The sequence below is a fragment of the Anomalospiza imberbis genome, chromosome 9 (assembly GCF_031753505.1).
Source record: "Anomalospiza imberbis isolate Cuckoo-Finch-1a 21T00152 chromosome 9, ASM3175350v1, whole genome shotgun sequence".
Lineage (NCBI taxonomy): Eukaryota > Metazoa > Chordata > Aves > Passeriformes > Viduidae > Anomalospiza > Anomalospiza imberbis.
The window spans coordinates 28,763,387-28,790,930 of NC_089689.1; the positions used below are offsets into that span (position 1 = coordinate 28,763,387).

The 27,544-nt window shown below is 40.8% G+C and overlaps 1 protein-coding gene across 19 annotated transcripts in view; it reads left to right on the plus strand.

Annotated features, from left to right (window-relative positions):
- Positions 1-27,544, plus strand: part of NFIA (nuclear factor I A) — a 409,015-nt gene that overhangs the window by 272,008 nt on the left and 109,463 nt on the right. For 17 of the 19 annotated variants that reach the window (XM_068198897.1, XM_068198899.1, XM_068198898.1 and 14 more), the window contains one exon: positions 23,023-23,088. The exons of the other annotated variants lie outside the window; for them this stretch is intronic. In XM_068198897.1, the coding sequence (XP_068054998.1) occupies positions 23,023-23,088 (66 nt within the window). The remainder of the gene's footprint in view (positions 1-23,022; positions 23,089-27,544) is intronic. 19 annotated transcript variants of the gene reach the window in all.

Below are 27,544 nucleotides of genomic sequence, written 5' to 3' on the forward strand. Positions count from 1 at the left end.
TCACCACTCTCTATTTTATTTAGTGTCCTTCTGCCAAGGCCTTAGACACTTTCTGTTTTCATTCTTTTGTAGGCTTTCCTTCCCACATTGTGGTTTCCTTCACAGCCAGAGTAATGTGTTTGCCAGCATAGGTGAGAGAGTGTGGCTGACTCTCCAAATGCCACTGCTAGACTCTGCTTAAGGGTTAGTGGTTTAGCTATTGTGCTTTCTCAAAATGAATGTGCAAGATTTAATTATATGCCTATGAATTATAAATTTTAAAAAAAAAGGCTGCTGCATCTGATGCAGCACAGTGCAATAATCTACAGTAAGGTCAAGGGATTTCAGAGGTCTGTCAGTGTTCACTCCTCCAAATCTTTGTGCTCTGCATCCTTTGAATTATTTTACTTGTGATTGTGCTGGTCAAATCAGAGATGAGCCAATCCTCTACACTAAATCTCCTTTTTATTTTTTTTCCTGAGGCTGGCCTTTCTATTTTCTTCTCCATCCAGAAGCAGATAATGGTTCTGTTCACAGCAGAAAAACAGATGCATGGTAGTTATCATAACACTTTGCATGTCCCACCCAGATGTCTCAAAAAATTTGAGAAACCAAGATGAATGGATGTGACATTCTGACATCCTTCGTACAGATGTGGAAAGCAAGGAGGAGCAGAGCAGTGAAGAGATTCAGCTGAAGTCACATAGGAAGTCTGTGTGAGGCCTGGAAACAGAGCCCACATCATCTGACTCATTGGCCTTTGCTTTAACCACAAAAACTTCCTTTTCCCTGCTATACTGAAAGTGATATGTTTTGGCCTTATTCTCGATAAAATGTTAGATGTAGAGATGGCCTAGATACCCTTACAGTAAAATGTGTAATTCCTACTCGGGTGATGTTGGATGAGTCACGGCTTATTACAGTATCTGTGGTTTTCTTAGTGCTGCGAGGTTTTGGTTTGAATGAGGAAAGAAATATGGGGATTTCAGTTAACTGCTGAGCAAAATTAGAGTGGAAAAAACACAGAGTAACAGCAGCATTAAGCTTTCCAAACAGGTTTTCTGTTCCTTATCACTAAAGTGCTGCACTGTGAGGTCAGCAGCTGGGTAGTACAGTACTGACGTTCAACCCTCAGTTCTAAAGGAACTAAAGGAATTATTGTGTTCCCCAAAATCATGCCCTTAACTGACTCTGTGTTCACAGAGGTGCACAGAGAGGTGATCCTGCAGGATCTGGAGTGTCACACCTGCTTCTCCAGTAAGGCACTATGTAGGAGCATACAGGTGTTCCTCAGTATGTGCTATCAAGCAAAATTATTCTAAGTGCGTATTTTTGAACATAAAAAAATACAAATGCTGCCAGACAATGTAGTCCTTTGTGTAGCTGTGGAGTGGAGCCAAATCAGGAGATGTGTTTTCATCCATCCTCTTCAGTGTCATTTGCTGTGTGGTTCCCTCTTTCTTGATTGCCTTCTCGTCTTCTTTGGAGATCAGCACAAAGGCTGAGCAGTTCTCAGTCTTGCTTTAGCTTCCGAGTGATGTAAGTCTTTGCCTGAAAGTCTGGTTTGGGGTGAACTTCACCCAGAAAACGTTTTAATCCCAGGAATTTTCTGTGTCCTTAACAATGCCTAGATCTCATTTCCTCTCCATGTAGGGAACCATTTTAGCCTTCATCCTCACACCTATAACAACTCCTGGGATAACCTGGCTACACCTGACCAGAGTTTCTTAGGATTGAGTTTGGGTTTGCAGATTTCAAAGTGAAGTTGTAATTGGAAAGAAAAGACTGCTTTCTGTTTTACAGTCTGAATTTAACTCGTGACAAATAGATTAGGCCATGTTCTTTTCTATGTTATTCAACATGGTTCCAGATCTTGTGTCCTGAGTAATCCAGTTGGACTGGGTGATCTTCAGAAAGGAAGGGTAGGGAAAGGGAAGGAGAAGAAGAAAGCAAGGGGGAAAGGAGAAGAAAAAAGCAAGGGGAAAGGGAAAAAAGAAAATATCCATGATTTACAGAGATTTCCAGGGACAGATTGTATCCCTGTCCTCGGGCAAAATATCAGAAACAAGTTTTCTGCCAGTCTTTTTCAGACACTTCTTTGCTTTTAATGACTCTAATACTGTGTGCCTTGTTATTTAGAAAATATTTGATGTCCTGTATTCAGATAATGATTCAACTCTATATGGAGTCTGGATGACTGACTAAATTCAGTTTTAAGTTAAGGGATGATTTGTACAGTTCAGCCACAGCTTGCCTAGGTTATCTGTGGGTTATGGAATTTGCTTCACCAGTGACAGCATTAACAATTCAGGCCTTATTTACAAGAGATTTATAGTGATACCACAAGTGATAGAAATCTCTGTAGTTCCACTGGTTTTAATGGAATTATTCCAGATCTAGTTGCAGATCTGATCTGTTACACAGCACACCACATTTTAAATAACCATTACAGTTTACAGGAGTTTAAGTAAATTCTGGGACTCAGTGCATAGTTATCACTGGGAGAAGCTATTATAATTAAGATGCAAACCCCCACTTTTCCAAAGTTAAATTAGGATCTATATTTGTTAGCAGCAGCTAGACTGAGTCAGCTACACTGGGGAAGATGCAGAGACACCATATACATTTATTTCCCTTCCCCTTGTACTGTTTTTAAAGCATTTGCTGAGTTCTGTAGCTCTAATTCAAAATTAGAGAAGTTAAGAGACAGAAACATTTTAGGATCATGTGGTATATTCGCCGTCCTGTAAATGCACAAGTTGAAGAAATGGTTGCTTTACGAGTAAAACATAAAAAAAAAATCTTTCAGTTCAGTAAAAACTTCTAAAACACAGTAACAGAGCCTGGACTATATCATATTAGAGAATATATTGCTTACCTCACTGAAGTAGATTGAGAGCATTCATGACCACTGGTGAATTCCCTGGTGTGTAGTAATCTCTGATTATTTGCACCTGAAATTCTTCACTGGCATAATGTTCTGTAGCTGAGGCTTATATAAAGTTCAGTTTTTATTAATTCAACCTTATAAGCACAGTACTTGGTTCACATTTGTGATTACAATTATTTATTTAAGTAGAAAGAGATATCTAAAAAACACTGTGTGGATTATCCTGAATCTCAGAGGGCTCTTTTATATACAATATTTAATGAGCAATCTACTTTGGAAAATAACTAGATTTATTGTGGGTAGCAGTCCTTTATCCAAGTGATGTGATATAAATACAGTGGAAGCCACTTTTTAAATTATTACAATAATAGGAGCACTGAAAGAAATAAAAAAGTTGGGTGGTTTTTTTTTTTTTTTTGGTATGGCAAGCCATAAAATGTACAATGGTGCAGCAGAATGAATGAGTGCCTGTTCAGAAGGGAAACTTTCTGTGCACCAGAAGGCTAACTGCCGAAATAATGGAGCCATTCACAAATATATTTTTTTTCTCTAGCAAATAATAAAATAGTTGGACAATGAAGTCTCCTCAAGTGCATAATAAATAAAGAAATTAACCACAAAAAAAAAAAAGAAAAGAGGGAAATAAAATTCCATCTTCAGGATCATGGTTGAATCAATTAGAAAATATTTGTAAAGGCCGATCCCTTGCAAGTCTGTGTGTGCCCCAAAGGCTGCTGATGCTCACAGGATGGAGCATTTTCTGGACTCTTCAAAGAAGCTGAGCCCCAAGTAAGCATCAGTTAGGGGCACTCTGTAAAAAAGGAAATACTTGATGGACCAGGGAGTTTCGATCCAGTCTGTCCTGAGCACATAAATACTCAGCCAGCAATTATTCTCTTGCTGTTCTTCACATTCAGCATTAGTTTTAGGCACTTTTTAGATGTGTTCCATTATCTATGCCTAAAACAGGGGGCCAGTACACTACATTTCTTATCACATTGCATTATTGACACTGTAGTTAGACCAAGGTGGTATTTTAAGTCTAAAACATACCCTTCTGTGGTTTATGTATTTATTAAAGGACTTTGGTGCTTTTAATATATTCTTTCCTTCAAAGGTTTGGAATGAAACAGAGTGGACAAAATTACCTTATACTTTTTTTCCCCCATTTTTATTTATGGCCTTTTGGAGCCAGAGCTCTGAAGATTTACACTTGGCAGGAGACTTAGGTGCTGTGCTTGTCCAGCTCTCCTGCTAGGCCTAGTAAATCGTGAGCTCTTTGAGGCAAGGGCTCTCTGTTCTTTGCTTCAACAGAGCTCAGCAAAATGTGAGATCTGCAGGATGGCAGCCTTGGGTACAGTCCTGATGAAAATTAATCCTGGTCAGAATTAGTCTTGATCACAATTAGTGATCCTGGACTTTGGCAGTGAGGTCCCTGTGCAGGGGTAAGGGATGAGCCCTGTCCTAGATCAGACAGGAGCAGTCCATAGGCATTTCAGCAGCTGCAGGTATGGAAGAGTTTCTGCTTGGATTATGGTACCTGTGTAAGGTTGAGAAAGCTGCAAAGTCAGATATTTGGTGCATTCACCCCTCCAGTGTCCTTGCTTCTCGGTCTCAGCAGCACAGAGCAAATCGTCCTGGAATATGTCCTGGGTATTGCTCTTGAGTAAGGAGTGGCGAAAAACCAGGGAAGGATTTTGCCTAGTGGGGGAGCACAAGACAGTCATAATTTATTGCAGGCTTGCCTGTCATGACTAATGGACTCAGCCCCTATTAACTGAGCTGTGGCACCTAAAACAACTATTTTTCTTCAGTTTCTTCTCTCAGTTTGGACCAAACCTCATACCTTGCAAGAAAGGCATTCTTCTTTTTTCCAGGTTGGATTTCTGGGGTGTGAGATGAAGGGGGACTTCAGGGACACAGCCACACCCGCACACGTAGGCTGTAGTTGGGGTTACATGGCACCATCGCTTCTGCCCAGAAGTTTGAGTTTCGGGGCACATACATGAAAATAAAACAGTGTAAACTCTGTAATACCTTTGGCTGTCTTCTCGCTGCCACCCTTCCCCGCTCTCCCTTGCTATTCCTGTTTTATTTATCCTGCCATAATAAAATGAGTATCTAGCAGAGACTGGGCAAACTGGAGCTCTGCAGAGGTGTACTGAGGGCTGCCCATACCTCGGTTAGTCAGGAGGTTGAGCATTCCCACCTTGAGTAAGGTGGGAATGCTCATCCTCCTGGGATGGACTGGGTACATCCATGCATCCATAAAATCATAGCTATCCCAGAACAAAGCAACACATGGAGTTGGGAGACATTTACAGGAAGGATCTGTACTTGCATGGACTGATTTTATCACAGAGGTTATTTTGGAACTTCTTCAAGACGAGAGAGCTGTTGTAAGAGGATGGGCCAGACTTTCCTCGTCGCTGAGTGTTGTTGGGTGCTGCAGTGCCATGAGGAACTGGGGTTTATAACTAACTTTTTTTTCAGTTTTAGACACTTATTTTTAGGCTTGGGTTTGCTAAATGAAGAAATTCCTCTTTTTGGAACCAGCATGAAATATCCATTTTCTGAGCATGTTCACAAAATGATTTACTCTTGATAGGAAGTTTAAAGGGGAAAAAAAGCAGCCTCTTTTAAAGTCTTACATATACTTTTCTACCTAGTTCATGGGCTACATAATAATTTTAGGAAGGGAATACAGTTCACATTTGAGGACTAAGTTAAAAAACCCTGAGTTTAAAATTTGTAGGACAGAGACATTCCTGCTTTATTCTTATGGCTTGGCATCAAACCAGTCCTAGGCAAATTCTGAATTGTGCTGCTAAATAGTTAAATAAGCAGATCTAAAGGGTGCAAGGTTCCCAGATCCTTTGTAACATCCACACACAACTAATTTTATATCTTCTACCAATACATTTCAAATCACTTTCCTGATTTTATTGAAGAAAATGTCTGAAATTTTAATAGGAAGGACTTGAAAAAGATAGTTGAATCTGGATAAAATATTCATAGATACAAGAACTTCTAGTTCCAGGAAAAGGCCTTCTTGACTGTTCTTCTAATTTCCTAATTTCTGTTTTCCCTGTTTTTTGTGCTGTGTGTTTAAATAAACTCTTCTGGTTCTGTCTTTAACACATCATTGCATTTTGCTTCAAAGGCTCCTTTTAAAAACTTATTCTTTGGCTGAATTTTCTTTTGAACATGAATTGGGCTTCAGCAAACACTCTGTATACAGCTCACACCCACAAATCCTGAAAGGAGGGTTGATTCTGTCTACATGTAATTTTGTGTATGGAGTTACTCTTTACTGCATTGGCAGACAGAGTCTCTGTTTTCAAAATAGTTTCCTTCATTGCTCCTTCTTTTATCAATCCCGTGTCTGGGGCTGCAACTTTTCCTCCCTCATCTTTGTGGAAAACAGACCACACTCCAGGTTTGCACGGAATCTCTTCCACCATATGTTTTTAGTAATTGTATAGTACGGGGCGGGGGAAAAAATCACTTTTCCCTTGTCAGACATTTCTAGCAACACTTTTATCGTAAAGGCCTTCATCAGAAGTGGCTGAAATTTGAGCCTATTCATAGAAACGGTCCTCAGAGAAGGTTAAGTTTGAGAAAGAAAACAGAAAATATGGCTAAGCTGTGATTGAAAAATCCCTCCTGAGCGTGCTGGTCGGAGCCTGGCCTCGCCCCGCGAGCGCTCTTTGTTTCTGTGGCACTGGAAGCAGTCCGAGGGCTCAGCCGGAGGCAGCGGATGCCGTGTGCTGGCGGCTGCCAGGACAGCTTTCCAGAGGGTGTCATTTGTTAGCCACTCTGCTACAAACTTTGCTTTGCACTCGGTTATTTTTCTGCCGTTGCACCTGTGCCCTTTGGTGGGCAGTGGCTGTGCCTGCTGCCTGCTGCCTGTCGATGAATCGTGTGGCACTTTGTGTGCCCCCCTAACTATATTTCCCGACTTCTGATTTGCTTTCCAGCTCTGATTTTTTATACCTTGTATGGAGGAACATGTATCTCTCTTGCTGTTATTCTTTATTTCTTCCACTGAACAAGCTACTGTTGGTGGCAACTTAATAGTAGGGAATAAAGAAGAAAAATATCCCATTTTAAAAATACAAGACACTCGGTTGACAGAGGCAAACATGGCACATGCAGAAAGCAGAGGGAAATCAAATGTTTATTTACCTTTTGGGATGAGTTGTTCAGATTGTAGATAATCCCATTAGAGTAGGAACAATCCTCTTGGATGGTGAGGTCTGTCAGCACACGTGACCTTGGGACTAGTTTGCTGAGGCACCTGTGTCCTTACCTGAGTGGTAATGGGAATTAGTAATAGTCTTAATATCATTAATAATTTGTGTGCTCCAAAGGGTTTTTAGGTATGGGAGGAAGTGATTAAGGAAAAGGTAGAGCTGATTCTTTGCTGTCTTCCCATGGTCTATAATGGGACCAGCACAAGATCCTATAAATAGCTTTGAACATTTTAATCTGTAACATTTGGTGTAAATTGTAACTTTCAGAAACTTATCTTTTATGTGGTGCAGTTTGCTTTTATGTCCCTACTGTCTAATCTTATCTTCCCATGTGCTGAAATATAAAAATTCATTGCAATTATCTTTCCTGTACTAAGATATCAAGGAGTTGGTACATTGTAAGGGGACTGGGTTGAAGTACAATCAACACACATTTTTTTGGATCTAAAAATACCAGTGTTCCAAAGGTCAGCTAAATGATAAATCCCATTCTAAGTGTATATATAATACACATGAATGCACACTATAAATTTGTTTTATAGATTTTCATTGAAGTGCTTCACAGTCTGATGATAATTTCAAAACGTTTCGAGTTTATCTGAGGTCGCCGGTACAGCGAGCGAGGAGGGAGAGCAGCGACGGCAAAGGCAGCGAGAGGAGGTTCTGTCCCTCTCGGCCGAGGCAGAAGGAGCATGCCGCTTTGGCTGTTGAACATGGTGAAAATCCATCCTTGTTTTTTCCTAAGAAGCCAGTTGGACAACTGCTCCTGTGGCCAGTCACTCCTGTTGATTTTAATAGGAACAGGCCCTCGTATCAGGCTATTGACTTCTCCTTTGTTTCCCCGAGAGCATGTAGGGTGAATTTGTGCAGAGCGCAGCTGCTGGAACTTGTGCTGCCTTTCCTGTGTGGACAGTGTGATCCACAACCCACAATTTAACAGCGTTTCTAGCAGGGCAAACACAGAAATTCTTGTAGAAGTACTCCCAGAGCTCTGTGTCCCCTCTCGTGGTCTTTTTGTTTCCATGGGAAAAGGTGGATTCAACCAAGGCCTTGTAAATAGTATAATTTACTGGAGGCATTTTTAGATGCATGAATACTAAAATGGATTTTCTCTAACATATAAGGAGAGGAGAGGTTTATTCCTTTCCAACTGGTACAATTTATTCAAGTTTGGTGGTCTTGATATGTCTTTATTAGGAGTAATAGTTAAAAAAGAGGTAGCGGTCAAGGAAACCAAAGGACTCTCATCTGTTTCTCAAAATAATAAGTATTTTTAAGTAGACCCAATGTTTCTTGTACTGAACTAAATAAAGCATTCCAGAGTAAAATAAACACGTCTTCCCTTTTAGGCTTTCATTGCACAAGTCCTGTTGAAATTCGTGCTAAGAGGGCTTGAGAGTTTCCCTCCTTCCCTTAGGCGATCCCAGTGTCCGGCATTGTGTCCAGCCTGCTCCGTGCTCGAGGCCAAACACAGCTGGGTGCTCAGGTTTGTGCTCACAGGAGCTTTGGAAAGAGCTCATCAAATGAAAACGCCTCACGTGCCTCGTCTGCGTGACTGTGAGGAGCAAGTCGAGTTTTAACTACGCTTTCTGAAGTGTTACAGGCAATACAGTTGCTCTTTTCACTGGATAGTGCTTACTTTTCTTTGGGATCACAAATATTTGAATACAATTATTCAGTCAGCTGGACATCTTTTTCCTCCCATTTCTGCTCAAACAGTAGTAGAATTTAGTGTTGATTTAAAAGACTGTCTGCCTTAAAGCAGATTGCAGAGTTTGCACACTGTGAATTGTAATTAAAGTGTAAGGGGTGCTTATTATGTCAACAACTGGCATGAGAACCCCCGAGCAGCAGGTGACCCCAAACATGTGACGTTTGTGACAGCTAGGATCCTTCTTTCACTGGTTTAGCAATCTGAAAGACCAAATTGAAAGAAGCCCAGAGGCTGTATATTTCATTAAGTCCCAGGGGAAGTGTGGGATACAGCTTCCTTCTGCTTTGCTGGGACGTAGCCAAAAACTTTCTAGAGGCTCTGTTTTTGACAGAGGCTTGCTGAAGGGGGGGAAGAAACCTTCCCCCAATCACCCATAGGACCATAAATTTGACATTTCCCACAGTTTCTTTGAGGCACTAATGTTGCTGTGTCAGCAGTATGTCCCGAATCTTGTGTTGTATTGTTTGAAAAGGAACAGTCAAACTTTCAGGGGAGCTGAAATGTTTTTCTTCATTGTCCAACAGCTCCTCTGCTGCAAAAAAAACCACAAGGACTGTAAAGCACACCTCTCCAAACAGGGGCTGCTTTTATCAGCAGTGGGTTCAGTGCACGCTGGCAGAGCGTGTGCTGCTCTCTGATGAGACAGTGGAGTCGATAACATTTCATCCATGTTACAGAGCAGGCAGGAGATTATCAGTTATACCCACATACGGCCTGATTGCAGGAATGATAAGGAAAGGATCCTTATGAAAGCACTGCACTATGTCTCTCCCCGGTGTAATTCCAGTTGGGTTATGTCAAGAATTATCTTGGCCCAAAGGCTGAATTATATGGTGTGTAACGCAGCTTGTAATTTATTTTTAAGTAATTCTGAGTTTCGTGTTAAACAAATTCTTTGGCCGCAGACCCTGCCACACAGCCCACCAATCTTTTTGTGGGTGACCCGTGGTGCAGCTGGAAAACCCAAGCTCTTCCTGAGCCTCCACGGGAGAGCAAGGAGCACTTCCCTGCATGGTTCAGGGGGGAAGGGCTTTTCATCTTTGATAAGAAATTTGAATTAATTTTTTTCCAAGGGGTTTGAAAAACAGCAAATGTGTGCTCATTCTCTTCATTTGTAGTTTGTTGCCACGACACGCTTATTAATCTGTCCATCCACGCTGCCACAGCACGTCCTGCCAACTGGTTTGTGTGCTGCTGATTCCAGATCCTTCCCTTGACTCGGTGGCACATCCGTCACATGATGGTTGAGGAGTTTTCATGCTCCCTGCATCAGTTTATATTTATATATGTTTTTAATTAGTGGATGAAAGGTTTAGAATCCTTGACTCCCAAATGGGAGCATTATCACTTCTTCCACTGAGCTAGTAAGTGTTTCTGGTCAAGTCACTTAACCTATAGTCCTCATCTGACTAGAGAGATGCTACAGTAACCAGCATTTTCTAAAGAAAATAGATCAAGCTAGATAAAGATAAAATAAATTTAATAGCACTCCTTTTAGTACTTCTGTTTCAAAGGAGTATTTTGAGAATTATTGTTGATATTGTTCTTTGATCTTGGATGAAAGATGCTTTAGAAATGTAAAATATCTTTGCTTTTTGTCATCTCAATGGCTGTGAAATTTTTCTCAGAAATGAAATTTTGGAAAACACATGCAGAAGGTTTCAGTGTAGACCCGATTGTTTAATTTTTTTAGTAGACTTTCAGAAAAAAAAAGTGACTGGGTTGTTTGTGATTATGCATAGCACAGTGTGTCAGTGGAGATGTAGGTAATCTGGAGTTCTTAATGCAGCTTCCCTCATTTTGACATCATATTCCAGTGCTACTAAAAAAATAATAAAATTACTAAAATCTTGTGATTTTGAGGGTGGTTTGGAGCCCTTCCTGCCCACCCTGTGTGTTGCCATCATTCTCACAGGATTGCATTTTTATTTCTAACCCTACACTTGGAGCCAGTCAGACTCTGGAACTGAGACAGAATTAGGTCCTAAGAAGTGCTGGAACAGAAGCTTTGCCACCTCTCAGCCCTAGCCCAGGGCAGCGGTCGATTTAATGTCTTTGCATTTGATTTCAGTACATTCTGACAAAGACCTGCAAACAGCCTCTTCCCTGCCAGCAGAGAAATGGGTGAAAATCCTGTTAAAAATGGCAGAGGAAGTAGTTGTAAATCAGTGAGGTGGCTACATTTGGTCTATTCGTAGTTCTTGAACAACTCATTTCTTTGGAAAATCAGCTTCTAAAGTGAGCCCTTTCCCAAATGCAAGGCTGCACCTTTAACTTTTGGGAAGGTCTGTTTCTAAAAAAAAAAAAAAAAAAAAAAAAAAAAAAATAAACAACATTAGTAATGTTTTTGTCTGGGAAATTTTAGGGGGATTTTTTTGTCCAACTGAAGTTTTCAGACTCTGTAACGTACTGCTTGCTAAAAGGCACACTCTACAATGCATTAAGTACATCAGAATATTCCTTTGCAGGATTCCCTTTGTTGCAGACATTATTTATGACATTTTAGTCAATATTTGCATGGCAGACTGTCCAAAATTATTTTGTTTTAGGCACATCACTGATAACTGGACCCATACTCTTTATCATTCTTTTACATTCATTAGTCACTCTGTAGTGTTTTTAACATTTTAAAACACTCATGCAATTCAAAGGAAAATAGATTTCAGCCAAAACGCCTTCAAAATTATCTTTTTTCCTTTGAGTTATTCAGCGATTTTTAACACTTCATATGTTTGATGTTTTTTTCTTTAGTCTCAGCAAGGCAAAGTTTTTGCAGGCTTTGACTATGCTAAAGATAGGATTTTGATAGAAAAAAAAAAAAAGTGAGGTAAACTGAACTTAATGTGAAAATGTTATCAGACGTGGTGTAAGGTGTAGCCAGCCAAAAAACCTGGCTATTTGCCTTCTGTGTAAAAGGTAATTTAAAAAAAAAAAATTACAACAAAACTAATTAGCAGATATTCTAATGCAAGAAAATGTTGCTGTTAGTAAAGTTTCTTCAATATGCCAGAAAGCAGATGGTGGCAATGGAATAGCGTTTTCTTTTGCCAGCTTTTCTATATGCTTTCTAAACCTGCAAGAGCTTTTGCTATTCAGTATTCAAATTTCTGACACTCTATGATCTTTTTCATCTTAAAACAGAAATAGAAACTGAAACTTAAAAATGTAATCAAGTCAAGCTGTCTGTTCATCAGATCATAACCATGGCTTTAAAAGTTTGATTAAAATTTCGTCTACGCAGTGTAGTTACGGGTTTGGAGAGCTCTGGACTTTTCTGGTTTTAAATTCCTTCCTCAAATTTTGGATTTGCAGTGCTGGGACCAAGTGAAAATGGATTTTAGGATGCATTTTCAGAGTCAACACATTATGCTGAATATTTTTTCAGGGGGCCAACTATATATACACCCAACTCTTTCCTATATTTATAATGATCCACTGTCCTTTGAGGTGCAGATATAATTCCGTTTCTCCATGATTTATGGTGGTTGGACCTCAGATTTTGCTGTAACTCGTGCCGAGCCTGGAGGATGTTACTTCTCTCCAAGTTTTAACTTTCTCTTCCACTTGCATGGCTTACAAACACAGCAGAAACACAGACCAAGTAGGCTGCCTACCAAAAGGCTGCTTTTTTTTCTGCCCGAGTCTGTGGTGTTGATGCCAACATGATACTGATGCAACAAAACACGTCCCGATTTTTATGGTAATTCTCAGTTCTCCTTCGCAGTCTGCAATATTGTGAGAGTAGAAACAGATCCATGGAGCAACAGTCAGTGGAAATTCTTTGTGGGCAAAACCCTCTGACTTTACACTTGGAGAAAGGCTTCGGGCTGACGGCAATATTTCTGCAATTATTTTGGGGGGGAAAAAAGGCAAAAAGAAGGGAGGAAGGGAAGAAAGGGAGCTGTCGAGCAGCTTTTTCTGCTGTATAATTTTATATATCTATCTATTTTTGCCAGCAGTTTAATTTTGTATATAGCTTAAGAAAACCTGAAATGGAAATTTTTCACATGCCACGTTGAACTCCTCGCAGTGCACAGAACAAGGAAAAGACATCTGCCAGCAAAAAAAAAAAAAAAAAAAAAAAAAAAAAAAAAAAAAAATTGGCCACTACAACCAAATATGTACTTAAGAGGGACTGAAATGGGAGCCAAGAGGAAAAGTGTCAGGTACATCAAAATAAAAGAGTTGTGAAAACGGGACTGCAAGTGTAGATCCACAATAAAAAAATAGTACCTAAACTTTGCTTAGACTGCCTCATCTGTAACTTCTTATTAATCTGCTATTGACAGAATCTCCATGGAATATTAATTCATCTTTGGTTTATTTCTTAAATGGTCACACATATCTTTATCATCAACATCTTTTTTCCCTATGTGAAATAGCATAATCCTGAAGAGGGAATATGGGCCCATTCTTTGAGATATTAGATCTTTTTATGTATTCTTCCCTCTGTTGGATGTATAGATTCCTAGCTGAGTTTTTGGTTGATCACAGGAAAATTTTACACTTGTCCTTTCGAGGAAGGAGAAGTGGGAGAGATTGAAAAAGGAGGAGGAGGTTGGGGCTCGTGCCCAGTTTGTTGGTGTGGTGAAGGTTTTTCTTTGTTTTTGCTGGCTGATGAAGCCTCGAATGTCTGAGGCTGTGGAGACTCCTTAGGAATAGGCACAGACTGAAATGCAGGAGCACTCTGATGGCCTCCACAAACAGCGTGGTTATCTGTGGGCTGTGAGAATGGCCAGCTCTGGACAGCAGTTTGTGAAGTGTGTGCTCGTTCTCAAGGGCTTATTTGGCTTTTTAATGGAGGGCAGTTTTGAAAAAAAATCTGCTCTGGAAAATCTAGAGATCCTCCTTGGGCGTGACCTTGTAGCACCGCGCGCCTTGGCCGGAGGAAAGGCGCCAGCTCGCCAGCTCCTGCTTGGGATAAAGGATGAGGATGGGCACTGACGCCAATAGCCTGGGAATACGAAGCTCCCCGCCTAGGGTCCCAGAAGGATGAGTTTGTCACAATAAATAAATAACAAGGGGATGGTGGGGGATAGAGATTAATTGGGTGGCTGTACAACCGCCAATGGAGTCTCACCATATGGTGGACATAATCCTGCTTTGCTGATGTTGGTTTTCTCACCAGGGTAAAACTGCACAAAAGCAGAATGTAGGGTCTTTGACCAAAGCTACCAGATCTGCTCATCACACAGGCTCATCTCCACTTGCCTTTGTAGATGAAGTCAGACATTGCAAAACCAGCTATTTAGTCACCCTAAATTCTACTGTTGTTATTGTTAAATGGAGATAGAAAATACTCTGGAGAGAAATGATTTCTTGTTTTTCAAAATAACTAATGAGAAAAAGAAAGGCAAGTGAAAGAGAAGCTGAGAGTGACTGGAAATATCCCCTTCTAGGTGACTTTGGATCTAGTCTACCAAGTAATTTTCTACATAATGTAGTTGAAGGCTTCCTAAGTGGGCTCTGCCATTGCCATTGTAATGGCTGCATTGGTGGGAGGGAGACTTTATTATCCAGAGCTCAAGAGCCCGGCCCTGTGCTTTTTACTCCTGTTAGTAACTGTGCCTCTCAAGGTAAATCACTTAACCTCTGTGTGCCTCCTTCATCCCTGCATAAAGTGGGCATAGTTATGCTCGCCTTTCCCACAGAGGTGTTGTAAAGCTTAGCTTAATGTTAATAAGCTGTTTTAATTTTCAGGATAAAAGGATGTTCTATAAATATACATTAGAAGTAATAATAGTTTTAATGTATGCCATTATTTTATAACAGTGCTTTTCTAGTTTTAGAATTTTTTTAGTGGTTTGAAATTATTGCAGGATCAGTTTTTGTTAATTTAAGATTGACATTCGGGCAAAATTTGTTGAATTGTTCTATAAATCCAGGTCCATGTGCACTGAGCATGCCCAGAGCTGAGCTCACCTGCACTTTGGGATCATCAGGATGGCCCTTTGGCTTTTAAAACAACTCTTTGATGCATGTGCTCAGAAGTTTGATGGCTTCTAAATAGAATGGTTCAAATATTTCAAAGCACTTGAGATTCGTATAGTGTGAAGCAATTTAAAATTATTGTACTGCAATTAATTTTAAATAACTGAGCACTGCATATGTCTAGAAACCCGTACAGATCCAAATGGAAGCTCTCTAAAAATTGAAATGATTCAATAAATTTAAATCACTCTGAAGAAATGGATGTAAGTACTGTAAATCATTTTGTGAGGGGGATAAGCAAATTTTTTGCAAGTGAATCTGAGGGTAGAGACTCTAATTAGATTTTTTATTTTGGGGTTTATGATGATGAAATGTAGGTTAATATATATTTCCTAGGGATATGAGGGCAGCTCTTGTTGATCCATATGGTTTCTTGTAGCTCTTACATAGGCTGCTTTTTTTTTTATTTCCCAAGATTACAGAAACTTAGCAATCCAACTTTGCACATATTTTTTTTCCATTACAAATATCTTTCCCTCCAAATCTGTATAAAAAGACATGAGAAAAATATTGGTCCACAGCTAGAAATGCCAAGTGTATTTTTAAATGCAGCTAAAAAAAAAAAATCCTGCAGAATTAAAACCCTGTGCAGCATGGAAGCTCACATTTTGTGGAGTTGGGCTGCTCAATCAATATGAATTTTTCTATGCCTCCATCACTGATTCAGGTACAACCTGTATCTGCAGGTACCAAAGTGGATTATCGCCTGATAGCTGTTCGTTAGCTGGGAGCATGTTCTCTCTCCTTCCCTTACAGATGTATTAGAAAGATGCTATCTCGTTGTAGGGAGGCTGCTAAAAATATTGATGCGAGACCTATTGGAAAGTAATGTCATTTCCATTGGCTCCAGCTCAGCTCCAGGAAAATCCGCGTGCCGCTTCCTCCTCCTGCCGTCGCGCCGCGCGGGTCCGTGCGGCTCCCTGAGCCGCGCTCCCAGCTCAAGGGTCGCGGTTCTTTTTGAGTCCCAGGGCCAGAAATGAGAAGTTGGTGCTACTTTCCTGACCCTTCTGCTTCACTGTGTCCCCAACAGCCACAGGAAAAATGGGACTGCGTCGTCCCTCCTTGTGCAAGCGCCCGGCTCTGCTCTTGGCACGAGAGCGCTTCATCCGGAGACGTGGCCACCTCTTGGGAAAGGGCTCCTGAGGGTCTGGCCGCTGGTGTTGAGGTGTCCCAGGTCCTCAGGGTGGGACAGAGCCCTTGGTGGCCGAGGGAGCCACAGTGCCAAGCTACTCCTGATCATTGCGGTCTGGGGAAGGAAATTATTTCTGGATTTGCTCCATGGCTGGTGGGCTCTTCCTGGCTGGAGGAGCCACGGAAAGCGAGAGGGGCCCCTCAGCAGGGTCTTCCTTAAGGCCTTACCTTACTTTTAGACAGTTGTCATTATCTTTGTCTAAAGGTCATGGCTAAATTGAATAAAAGGAAAGCTGTGTGTTCCTGTCGATGCACAATGGCAGTATTGACTTTCGTAATCCAGTTTGCTGAGGGGTGAGAGAATTAAATTAGATATCTAAGCACAGAAATTGAGAGCCTTTGAAAACAAAGATAAGGAGACAGCCTGTATTTTCCTTTTCCTGGGAGCTCTGTGCTCAAGATTTTGCAGGTGTGTCATCTGATCCATGGCTTGCATCGATCAAAACTGTGCCAATGCATATTTAATTAGCAAGGGGACCCTGGATGCATTATGGCCATCATCCCTATATTGAATGGACTGTCAGACTTTCTGAATGCCTCCCCACCCCCCCCGCTTCGTTGTTTGGGGAGCTTCTGCATTTTGTCTGAGCAGCTAAAAGTTTCTTTGTTTTTAGCTGGTGATGCATACAGCACCACTGAGGAGAATACAAACAAGTAAAGTCCTAAAGTGTTTATTTTGTCTAGGAAAAAGGGCTGAACCAATTTGAATCCTTTGGGTAACGGATTTTTGTATCTCTTGGAATTAAAAAAACACAGTCGCACGATGTTTACTTTAAGAATATTTTATTATAACAAATAAAATCTGTGCTGTGGGATTTCTTAAGGAAGCCTTTGATGACAATTTGAATTAAGTCAAAATTAACGTTTGCTACTGCAAAGGAATAAATAGAAAATGTTCCAGAAATGAATCAGTAAGCAGGAATCAAAGGCTGTAAACTGTTTTAAAAACAAACATTTAGAAGTGAATCAAATACTTGTTTGTAATATCAAGGAACAAATATGGGAATACACAGATTCCCCACATTCTAGGCTATCACACGATAGCAGTAAATCATTTATGGGCTTGTGAGAACAAAGAAAGTTGATTTTAAATGAAACCATTTTGATAGAGCTTTAGGGTCTCGCAGCCTCTCGGTGAAGTTTCGCGTTCTTATTTCCAGCGAGGAGGGAAGGGGGAATTTCTGCAGCCAAAAAAAAGTTAGGCAGGGAGTTGTGGAGATCTTTGTTTGCGTCCACCTTGGTACAAAGCCGGCCCAGCAGACAGAGTGTTGCCTGATAAACAGATGTAATACACAAAGTCTGCTTACAATACCGAGCAACAGACTGTGGGCACATGTTTTAGGCTCATTCAAACTCATCAGCATAGTCTAGCTGGCTGTTTTGTTGCTAGTCTGCTTACGGGGTAGCTTAGGAGCGTCTTACTGGTGAAGTAACAAGGAGGGTTTTTTTGCCACAAAAGTTTTGTGGCAGGGGCTGATGGGTAAATCATTTGCATACATCTTGTTACAAAGGCTGACTACTTCCTGGCTTAGACAAAGTGTTGCCTGATAAACAGACTTAACACACAAATGTCTGTCTGGAATAAACAACAGCAAGCTTTGATTTACATTTCCATTATCAAAGATAATCTCTTTCCCAGTGTACAGGAATTAAGAGTCCTCGCCTTATTTTAAAAAAAAAAAAAGTAGGCTGGCACCACAGGGATTTTACCAGTGCAGAACCTCGTTGGGGAGCCGTGGGGATGGGGTGTACAAGAGTGCAGGGGTATGGAATAAAACTGGGAATCTGGTGCGGGCGTGTACATGTGTGATGGTGGGGTAGATGATAATGAAGTACTTTGAACTCCCTATAAAAGTTGACTTGAAAGCAGTGGCTGGAGTAAAATGGAGAGCCAGGCCTTCCTTTAAAGAAATCCTAGTAGCCACCAAAATTGCCGTAAATAATAATTGTAGCGTATATGGAGTGACCCCTATGTGTTTATATTATAGTGTATAATGAAGGGAAAGTGAGTGTAAAAAAGCCCCAGTCCTGGTCCTGGTTTCTGTTTGTAAATCCTTTAAGCTCACCACATAAGACTCTATATAAAAGAGCATGATTTCAATTTTTTTTTTTTTTTTTTATGTATATAAATCTTTGGTAGAATCCATGCCCAAAATTATAGATGAAAAATTTATTGCATGAACACAACCCAGCCATATAAATTTTTTATTACAAATAGGGCTCTGAAACTTGAATAAAATATGTCAGTTTATTATACAGTATTCCCCCCACCCCCAAAACATGATATGAATGGAAAATTTAACTTGTGCGCTTCTGTGGTGCTCCTGTGAGGTGCTGGGCTGGTGGTGGAGGAGAGGAACCTGCTGTATTTCCCTGCAGAGCAGGCTCAGCATGGGCAGTGGCGGTGCTGCCTTGCTCATCTGGCATCGCCGGTCATTTTTCTCCTGCACTACGTGGGGATCACCTTTACTGTTTCCAGGATAGATGTGTCTGCACCTGTGGTAGCTCACGGGCGGCTCAGAGGCTCAGGTTCTGCTAGGGAGCGACTCTACAGAGGTAAAAAATGATCTTGGCACCCACTCACTGGGTCTGCGCAAACCAGCAGACAATGAAGAGGGTCACTGACACCCCAGTGAATTCCAGGCTGGATTCAGCCTGCCCTGGAAAACACGGTGTGCTTTTGGGAGTGCTCCACGAAGTGTCCTGTCTCTCCCCAGTCAGGTGGCCATGGAGTGGTTTAGCACTGGGAAGTGCCATGGCACTCGAAAGAGGCCTTTTTGGTGGAGGAGTGCAACAACACTTCACCGTCTGTGTCACGGTCTACAAAAAAGAACAACATTGTCAGTCTGTTGACATTGGTCCTGTCCACGGGCCAGACTTTCCTGGGAAGGTTTTATTCTTTCCAAACAATGGAGCGCTCCCTTCCAGTGCCGCCAGCCCTGCTTCCATGCAGCCGCCGGCAGCCCAGCTGGAGCTGTGCTCCTGCTGCAGCTGAAAAGGAAAACTGCAGCCTGAAAAGTCCAGAGCTTCTGTCCCAGAGCTGGAGGTCCCTGCCTGCGTAGGGTTTGGGATCAGGCAGATCTGGGGCTCGGTCGTGCTGAGGTAGCATATGCTTAAGGAACAGGTCCAAAGAGGAGCAGAGAATAGAGATGTGATAGGAAATGCTACTTTGAAAAACTAGCCAGTTTTGTTGTTTGTGGGGCTTTTTTCCCTTTTTCCCTAAATCATAATTGATTCTTGGAAGTAGAGAGTAAAATAGCTTCATGTTTTTTTGATTCTGTTTGCCATGGTTGTGGTTGGTATCAGATCCCCTTGAGCTTCTTTTGACCAATAACCTTGAGCCCAGTGCACAGTCTCACTCAAACCCCAGCTAGCTCAGGGTTAAAAATTCCAACCACTAACTTTTCTCTAACTAAAAAAGCCCCCAAATAAAACCCATTGTGCTATTCAAGGTTAAGCTTCCTTAAACATAAAACTAGATTCCTTGGTGATTTTTTTTTTTTAATCAGCAATCTTAATAGTGGTTCCTCACTATAATATTTCCAACTCCATCTGAAATCATTTAAATCCTCCCCTTAATAACATGCACTTTATTGTAATATACAGATTCTTTGGCTTCCTACCAGCCTTAGCTTAAGGCACCAATGAAACTCGTTGCTGCAGGGGGCCATGGATTCAAGAGGGCTCACATCTACTGTATATTTTGTTTTGTATGTTTTCCAATGGCTCTAATTATTGCAGGTGGTAGAATTTAACTGGCAGTGTTGTTGCTAAAGAAAATAGGCATAAAGTGTATGCTGTTTTGCAGAGTGGCTATCAAAAATATAGAAAAGAGAAAATCAAATGAATTGTTAAACTGCTCTATAGTAAGTGATTTTATTGATTTAATGCAAATGCTTATGAAAACGATCTTCCATTTATATCAATTATGTATGGGCAAAAATTAATTTATTCCTCTGGTCACCTGTTTGGCTAACTGACTCAGCAGGACAGACATTCCCCCTCCTGTTGTAGCCGAGCCCGCAAAACACGAAACGTTCAGAAAACTGGAATTTGAAAGTTTCCATGTGCAAAACAACAAAAAAGCCCCGACAGGAGTTAGTGCCAACTGCTGAAAAAGCAGGGAGCGAGTGGTGGAGGCTGAGCAAGACTCCCTCGTCCTAGGCAAGACTGTAAAACACAACGGCTCTGATTTTGCCAATCCCTTAACCATGTGGCGGCACATTTATATGTGCCGGATCATCTGCGGCATCTGAATAAAATCAGGGAAGCAAAATTCTGCATATAAACATTTTGGCTAAGTGCCTCAACTCAGTCTTCTTATCTGGGGTTTCCACAAGATGCCACCTTGCATAACAATGCTGAGCACACGCTTGCCCAGTCCATGTTTTCGGTAGCCTCCCGTGATCCCCACCGCAGGATTGAGTGGCTTTAATTCTACCTCGTCCTGTGCTTTACTGCCCTGTGCCTCTCCATGAAGAATAGTGCTTAAAGCTGTGTTGTCTTTTCCTGGGAAATTAATATTTAATTTCAGCAGAAGGGGCGGGTTGCGGGGAAGCAGAATTAGGAAAAAACGCCATCGCCAGAGCCGAGGTGATAAAAGGAGAAAGTTAAAGATTCAGCGTGCAAACAAACGTCCTACGGCCAGTGGAGCCCCTCTTGTGCCACTAGCCTTGGTGTTGGAAAAACAGCACTTGAGGCAGACAAAAGTACTTTGTTTGTTCCTCCCAAGCCAGGAGCAGCTCGGGCTGTGTGCTGCCCACCGGCTGCAGGGCTGTGCTGGAGCCAAGGTGCCAGCGCCGAGCCCGGCTCCCGCGGCCGCCACCGCGGCCCTCTCGCCGCCTCCCCGGCTCATTCCAAATTTAAGGAAAGGGAAACATGCTCCCAGTCCCACATTTCAGCAGGAACTTCTCCAAATCTGTAAATTTTTGTGGAATTCCGAGCCTGCTTGAAACATAAAGCCCAAACTCTAATTGAGCCATGGCTGGCTGGAGGGAAAGTAAAACCTGAAAAATAAGCAAAAGGCTAATGCCCGCCCTGTAAAATTAAATCTGTTGAATGTTGACTTTGAATGGTAACTAAATATTTTACATTCCTGATGTTTTACCTTTGTTTCTACCTTTGCGGTATCGGAAACACGAAACTTCTTGCCAAAATCCAGGATACAACAGCAGTGTGCGTGTTACCCCCATAGTGTATCTGCTGGCACTGATTTCAGCTTCAGGGAGAGATAATTCAGTAGATCAATATTTAAAACAAAATTGCTGAAGTGGGGATATTTTTTTCCCCCCCTTAGCTTCATTGGCAAAATTATTAAAAATTATAAATACGAAAGAGGGGAAATGGATTCTGGGATGCACTGGGTATATATCACTTTTTAGGGGGATTTAATTGATTTTAAATACAAGCATCATGACTGAAGCTTTCTTTGCTAAATATTCAGCATGTTTATATTCTGAAATTTATCAAGTTTTGTTTTGTGAGTGCTTTTTTTTACTTGTAGTTTTTAATTTATACAAGATTGTCCTCTAAGCTTCTGAATGATACCTAAAGCAGACAGTCAGCAGGTAAAAAAAAAAATTTGAATATTTAAAATAGGCATTTTCTTTATAGTGCTCTGCGGTAATTAAAATCTTCATTTGCTTAAAAGCAAGGAACCTTTTTAAAGCAATAAATTAGCATTGCTTGACCCAAGGTCACTAGTAGTACTGCTTCTTCCAGCACTATTAATACCTCAAAGAAAAAGAAGGGGTGGTGTTATGACTCTGTTGCAATAGAAGTAAGATTTTCAATTTAATCACAGTTAAGTGTCGTGACCTTTTGATCTTGCATTGACTTCTCACTGAAATGTGGTCAGATTTCAGACAGCTAGTTCCAAACTCTGCAAAGTCAAGGTGAAGTCAGAAAATGGGTTTGTCACGATGAGGGGTGGTATTGAGGCATTAGCAAGCGGTTTCATCACCTAAGTTTTGTTTCACAGCAAAAACTTTTTCTACAGGATCAATAAATTACAGAACAATTTCTGGGGAAAGGAAAAAAATGTATTAATTGCAAAAAAAACCCAGTAATTTGAGGGATTTCTTAAAAAATATTTTTTCCCACAGGTAAAGGGACTTTTTTTCCAGTTCATAGTGACAGAAATAATTAAGAAGGAAAATACTATTTGACTGAAGCTTCTACTAAGAATAATTTTTGGACCAAAAAGAGATCATCTTCACATAAAGTAGAGTTAATAATGTGTAAAAAATGCAAAACACTCATGTTTATACATACCCCTTTATAGGTCGTTTATTATTTTAGGCAAATAAATTTTGCTCGTTGGAGAGTGTTAGCTGGGAGGTTGTGGGATTATTTACACAAGTTCTAAAGCAGGTCATCCAGTATCTGGACTCACTTATCCCCCTGCAAATCACCACCAGCACCGTGCATTTTAGGGATCTTGTGGTGCTGTAACCACTGCGAAAGTACGCCAAAAAAATCAGCTCTTCCCTCAGTTTTGCAGATTTTGTTCCAGAAATGTGTAGCCAACAATCTCCACGACTATGTAGGGTTGCTAAGTTACCTTTCTGTGCCTGCTTGGAGATATGTTTTGAGACTTTACTATGTGTTGGAGTAAGGCTCTGGTTTGTATACAACATAGAGGCTGCATTATAAAAAACATGTAGGAGAGTCATTTAAATATGCCTTCTTTAAAAAGAAGGATTCTCAAAGCTTAATTTATGCCAACACACACCCCAAGCACTCTGTGTAGTGCCACAAACAAGATTCCCTTTTTAAATTTTTTTTCTTTTTTCTTTTTTCTTTTTTCTTTTTTTTTTTTTTTTTTTTTTTTTTTTGGCTAGCAAACATATTACCTAGGCACAGGACTTTTGCATTATCATGTCCTAGTGCAACACTCCTGTCCTCAGTTTGTACTCTCAGCCTTTTGAGGAAGTCTGGCGCCTCTGATCTATTTTCCACAGCAGACCCTGTAATTTTTGGCTGTATTTTATGTTTTTCAGATTCAAGTCAATCTGAAAGTCCCAGCCAGCCAAGTGAAGCTGATATTAAGGACCAGCCAGAAAATGGTAAGTTCTTACCTGCTGCTCCTGCTTTGGGATATTAAAACAGCCCATATTTATAAAGATTTTTTTTTTCCCCCATGTCTAATATAAAAAGATGATTCAGAATAATTGACATGGGATGGCTACAAATAGGTTGTGCACTCTCCTCATAGTTAAAATGCTACTGTTTCACTAATCTAAGGTAGCATTTCTTTGTCCAGTCCTGGAGAGAGACTTTTTTTTTCCCCCCTTTAAAATTAATTTTAATTAGGGAGATGCCATAAAGAGCCTGCTGTATGCAACCCTTATCCTTATTCCTCCATAGCAAAGGCTTTCAGTCCCTGGGCCTTGAGTCATGACCTTCAGGGGAGTAGATACAACAGGAAAACAGATCAGGGAGGTTCAGCTGCAGCTCCTTGGTGCTTCTCTCCATGTTCTCCAGTGGCAGTGGCTGGAGTGGAAGCATTCCACTCCATCCCACATCCCAGAAGAACTGGGACTTTTGGGAAAACTCATATTCTCTGGACCAGGACAGATTCAAAGTAGAAGCAATGGCTTCTACTGAACCAATGGCTTGCTTTGTAAAGCAACCTGGGGGGAAAAAAATCATTCAGTAATAGTGGATTTCTGTGGGGACTGTATGTGAAAAGATGACTATGTGTGTAATGGAACAGCTTCTCTTCCATTTTGTGTTTAGCTAAGGTAGACCTCAGCAATTTCTGTTGGCCCATCAGCAACTGAGTTTTGTTTTACTGCCTACATTTAGGACTTAGAATAAGGGATGATTATTAGTAGTAGTTTTACTTGACCTCTTTTATCTATAACCAGAACTTTTTTTTTTTGTAAGACCTAAAGGTAGATTGTGTTATCCACTGTACTTGGGGTCTACACTACAGAAAAGAATTTGTGTGAAGGGTTTATGCCTCTGAAGCCCTGTCACCATTTCTGGGATGTGTAAATCCATGTAGAAATACTGTGTCTGTAGTAATACACGTGTGATTTCACTTTCACAGAGCAACTAACTGCTTTGCCTTAAACCCCTACAAGGGACAGTGAGGCTGAGGGGCTTCATCTGGACTGCTTTGGGCTTAGAGTTTAATATTAAGGGAAGAAGAAGTGGTTTAGGTACATAAAAACCTTTAACTAGCAGCATGAATCATAGGACATGGAACATAGGGCTCGTTGGGCTGCTGAGATTTTGGCTACTTGGACTCCTGTAATTTCCTCCCATTAGATATGAAAGGTTTCATATTTTGATAGATTTTGTGCTGTTCATCTCTAAACATACCATCTTAAAACATTGCTGTTGTTTCTGAAAGACAGCGCCTAATTTCCCTTATCAATCCTGTTCACAGAAATTCTAATTTGTAGCCAAAGGATTGCAAGGTTAAGAGAAGAACTGACTAAACTGTGATTTTTGTTCTGCCAATTCTGCTATTTTTTTTTAATGGGGAATATGTTGCCTGTGTTTATTAAATCATATTTTAATTTAGAATGTATTAGGCACCAAGCATGTTATTATTTCATGTTTAGATAATATTCTTTCGCAGCTATTAAAGCACAGTTCATCTTACCCTGCAGTTTCTTAGTCTTTAACAAAGCTTGCTACTCAACAACTGCCCCGAAAAGCAGCAATGTCAGTGTTTAATAATGTAGAATCTGTAAAAGCCTAGTGAAATGAAATATCTCTGATTTGGAGCCTGAGTCTTCTTTGTAAAACAATCTTTTAGTGAATTCTTGGAACTTTGCTGGTGACCTGCAAAAGGTACTTTTTAAATTTTTTTTTTCTTTTAATAAACAGGAAAAGGATTTTTCTCTTTTTTTTCTCAGTTTTACTAAAGGGTATTTTTTCCCCACCACAGCAGCAGCCTCCTCACTGGTTCTGCACCTTCTGCAGTGCGTGTGGGGGAGATTTTCTAAGCCAGAGTGTTGGCCCTGAAGGGCTCCTTCCCTCCGGGCAGGCTGAGCTCATTCCCAGCACACACAGCCCCCAGCTCTGGGGTACCCAGCGTAGATCAACACAAATCTGCAGCTCTTATCTCCTGGACGTGAGGATGAAAGCAAAACTGCAGGCTTTAGAAAATGAAAAACTGCACGCACAGAAACGGACACAATAAATCATATTAACTGCGTTGTTCTACACTTGCTGTAGACCCACTTCCACAGGGCCTGATCCAAATCCCTCCGGAGTCAATGGGAGGCTCGTAATTGATTTTACTGAGAGTGGGAATGAGCCCACACAGAGAGGAAATTTTTTTTTTTTCATCGAAGAAAAAATAGAATCGTGAATAATCTCATTCCTACTGATGCCAACAGTGGAGTGACCAGATTGAGGGCAGATTTGGAAGCATTTTTGCATGTGTTTCTGGAAGGCACAAAGAAGTGTATCGATTCAGTGCTGCCTTTTCCATGCATGCATTCCTTCATTTTAAAAAAATAAATCTTTAAAGGCCTTGTGAGGGTTATACAGCCTCTCTACTTGCCTGTTAATATCCTTTCTGTTCCACTCCATAAATTCTAGAGCTATTTATTATACACATATATTTTGCATACCTTGAGTAATGTAGGTTCAGGAGGGTCAACTATATGGCCCTGAAAAAGAAGGCCTCCTACTACAGATTTTAATTTATCATTCTAAATTGTATGTGTTGTTTTGCAAAGCCTGTAGGTCTAACCTTCATTGAAGTGAAGTTCATGGGAGAAATAGCTTTTCTTTTTTAGAGACACTCCTGTTTGTTTTGTTTTGTTTTTTTCTAGTGGGCTTTGCTGGTTCATTTTCTGGAGCAGGATCATCACAGACAGGGAAGATGGTGACATCTTCTGCTCTTAGTGGTGGCTTCAACGCCAACTCTGGTCTTTCCCTCAGCCTTCATTGAGCCAGAATAGTTTCCAGGCAGTCATCCAGTCACCACTGCAAATATTTAACAGAAATATTAGGCATTTAATTATTTCTAAAGAGGGACATGCAGCATGATGGCCATGAAAAGCAAACATGCAGGCGAGACAGGACTTGTTGGTGCATGGACAGTCCGAGGTCCAGATGTTTTGTGCTGGAGCTGGAGGTAAAACTAACACAGGGTGTGCACAGTGCTGCTCTGTCACCATGGGAAACAGCTTTTTGGGGAGAGGCAGAAAAAGCAGAATTCCTCTGCCTGTTATATGGGTGAGGAAGTTTGCAGGAGGAATAATGAAAGAGGCCAGCAACTTCATCTGAAAGGCAAGAGCATTTTTTGATGCCCTGATATTTTGCTCAAACGAGGGATTTTTTTTTCTGACCAGCTGGGTGGAACACCCAGGTGGAAAATTCCCCACTTTAGTAGTTGCCTAATGGTATGTAAAAGCTTCATTTCAGTTGGCACCACAAAGTGATTTTGCAATTCACCCAATCAAAAAAAAAAAAAAAATAGGGGTTATTGATTTTAAAATCTTGTTAAATGCACTGGTTTGGTGTCGTGTTTTATAAACAAACTAGTTTTCAGTGAAGTGAGGATGACAAAATGGGTAGTCTGATGTAGTGAAGTGACTGCATGCCTGGGGATCAGGAACAACTGAATTCCCAGCTCAGCACTGCTGTGGACACTCTCTCAGGCTTTTATTCTCACATTCAGTCGTGGAAACAGCTATCAGATAGATTTTCTTTTTGTAAGTAGGATTATTTTAAACTTTTGTACGGAAACCTTTTGGTTTTTTGTCTGCAAAGTGGGGATATTTGCGATTCTGGCTTTCAGAGAATATGAAAAGTCGGATCCTGCTCTGCTCCATCAGGAGCTGAACTCTGGAGAAAGGCAGGGAGGATGTAGCAGAGCAGTTAATAACTGTGGTACAGAGCTGTGCTGCTGCTGCCAGTAAATGGATGTCAGGCAGTGTGTGTGTTTGACGTGGTGGCACTGGTGAATTCATAAGTGCAGCGTAAAGGTGCACACGAGGTGTGCTGTGCAAAGCAGGAGAACGCTGTGTCATTTCTGACAGGCTGCTCGTGCCTCTCAAGCGGGGGACTGTGGTTTGGTGGCTCAGAGTTGGTAGCACAGCACTTTGATTGTAGATGAGTGAGTTCTTTTTAAAGAAGTTGGTAAATTCTCCCATTTCAAGTGAGCAGGCCAGCATTCATTACTACAGCTGATTGCAAATGTGTGCCAAATCCATTGCTCAAACAATTTCTGAAGAGGGAGAGGTATTTTTCTAAAAAAATAAAAATGTGTAATGCCCAAACCAAATGCTTTTTAGCTTTAATGCAGTCTCACTGCTTGGAGCTGCAAGTACCTTAACAGCACTGCAGGAAATGAAAGGCACATTGTTCATTGAAACATTAAAAAAAAAAAAAAGAAAAAAGAAAAACAATGATGCACCGTAACTCGCAGAACTCGTTTTTCAGCCCTGCAGTAATTACACTGGACTTGTAAATATCATCTGTGAATTCTTTGCTTAAGTAGGGTTAGACTTGAGTATTAAACCTTAAAAAAATGTTTAAGTATATGCTTAT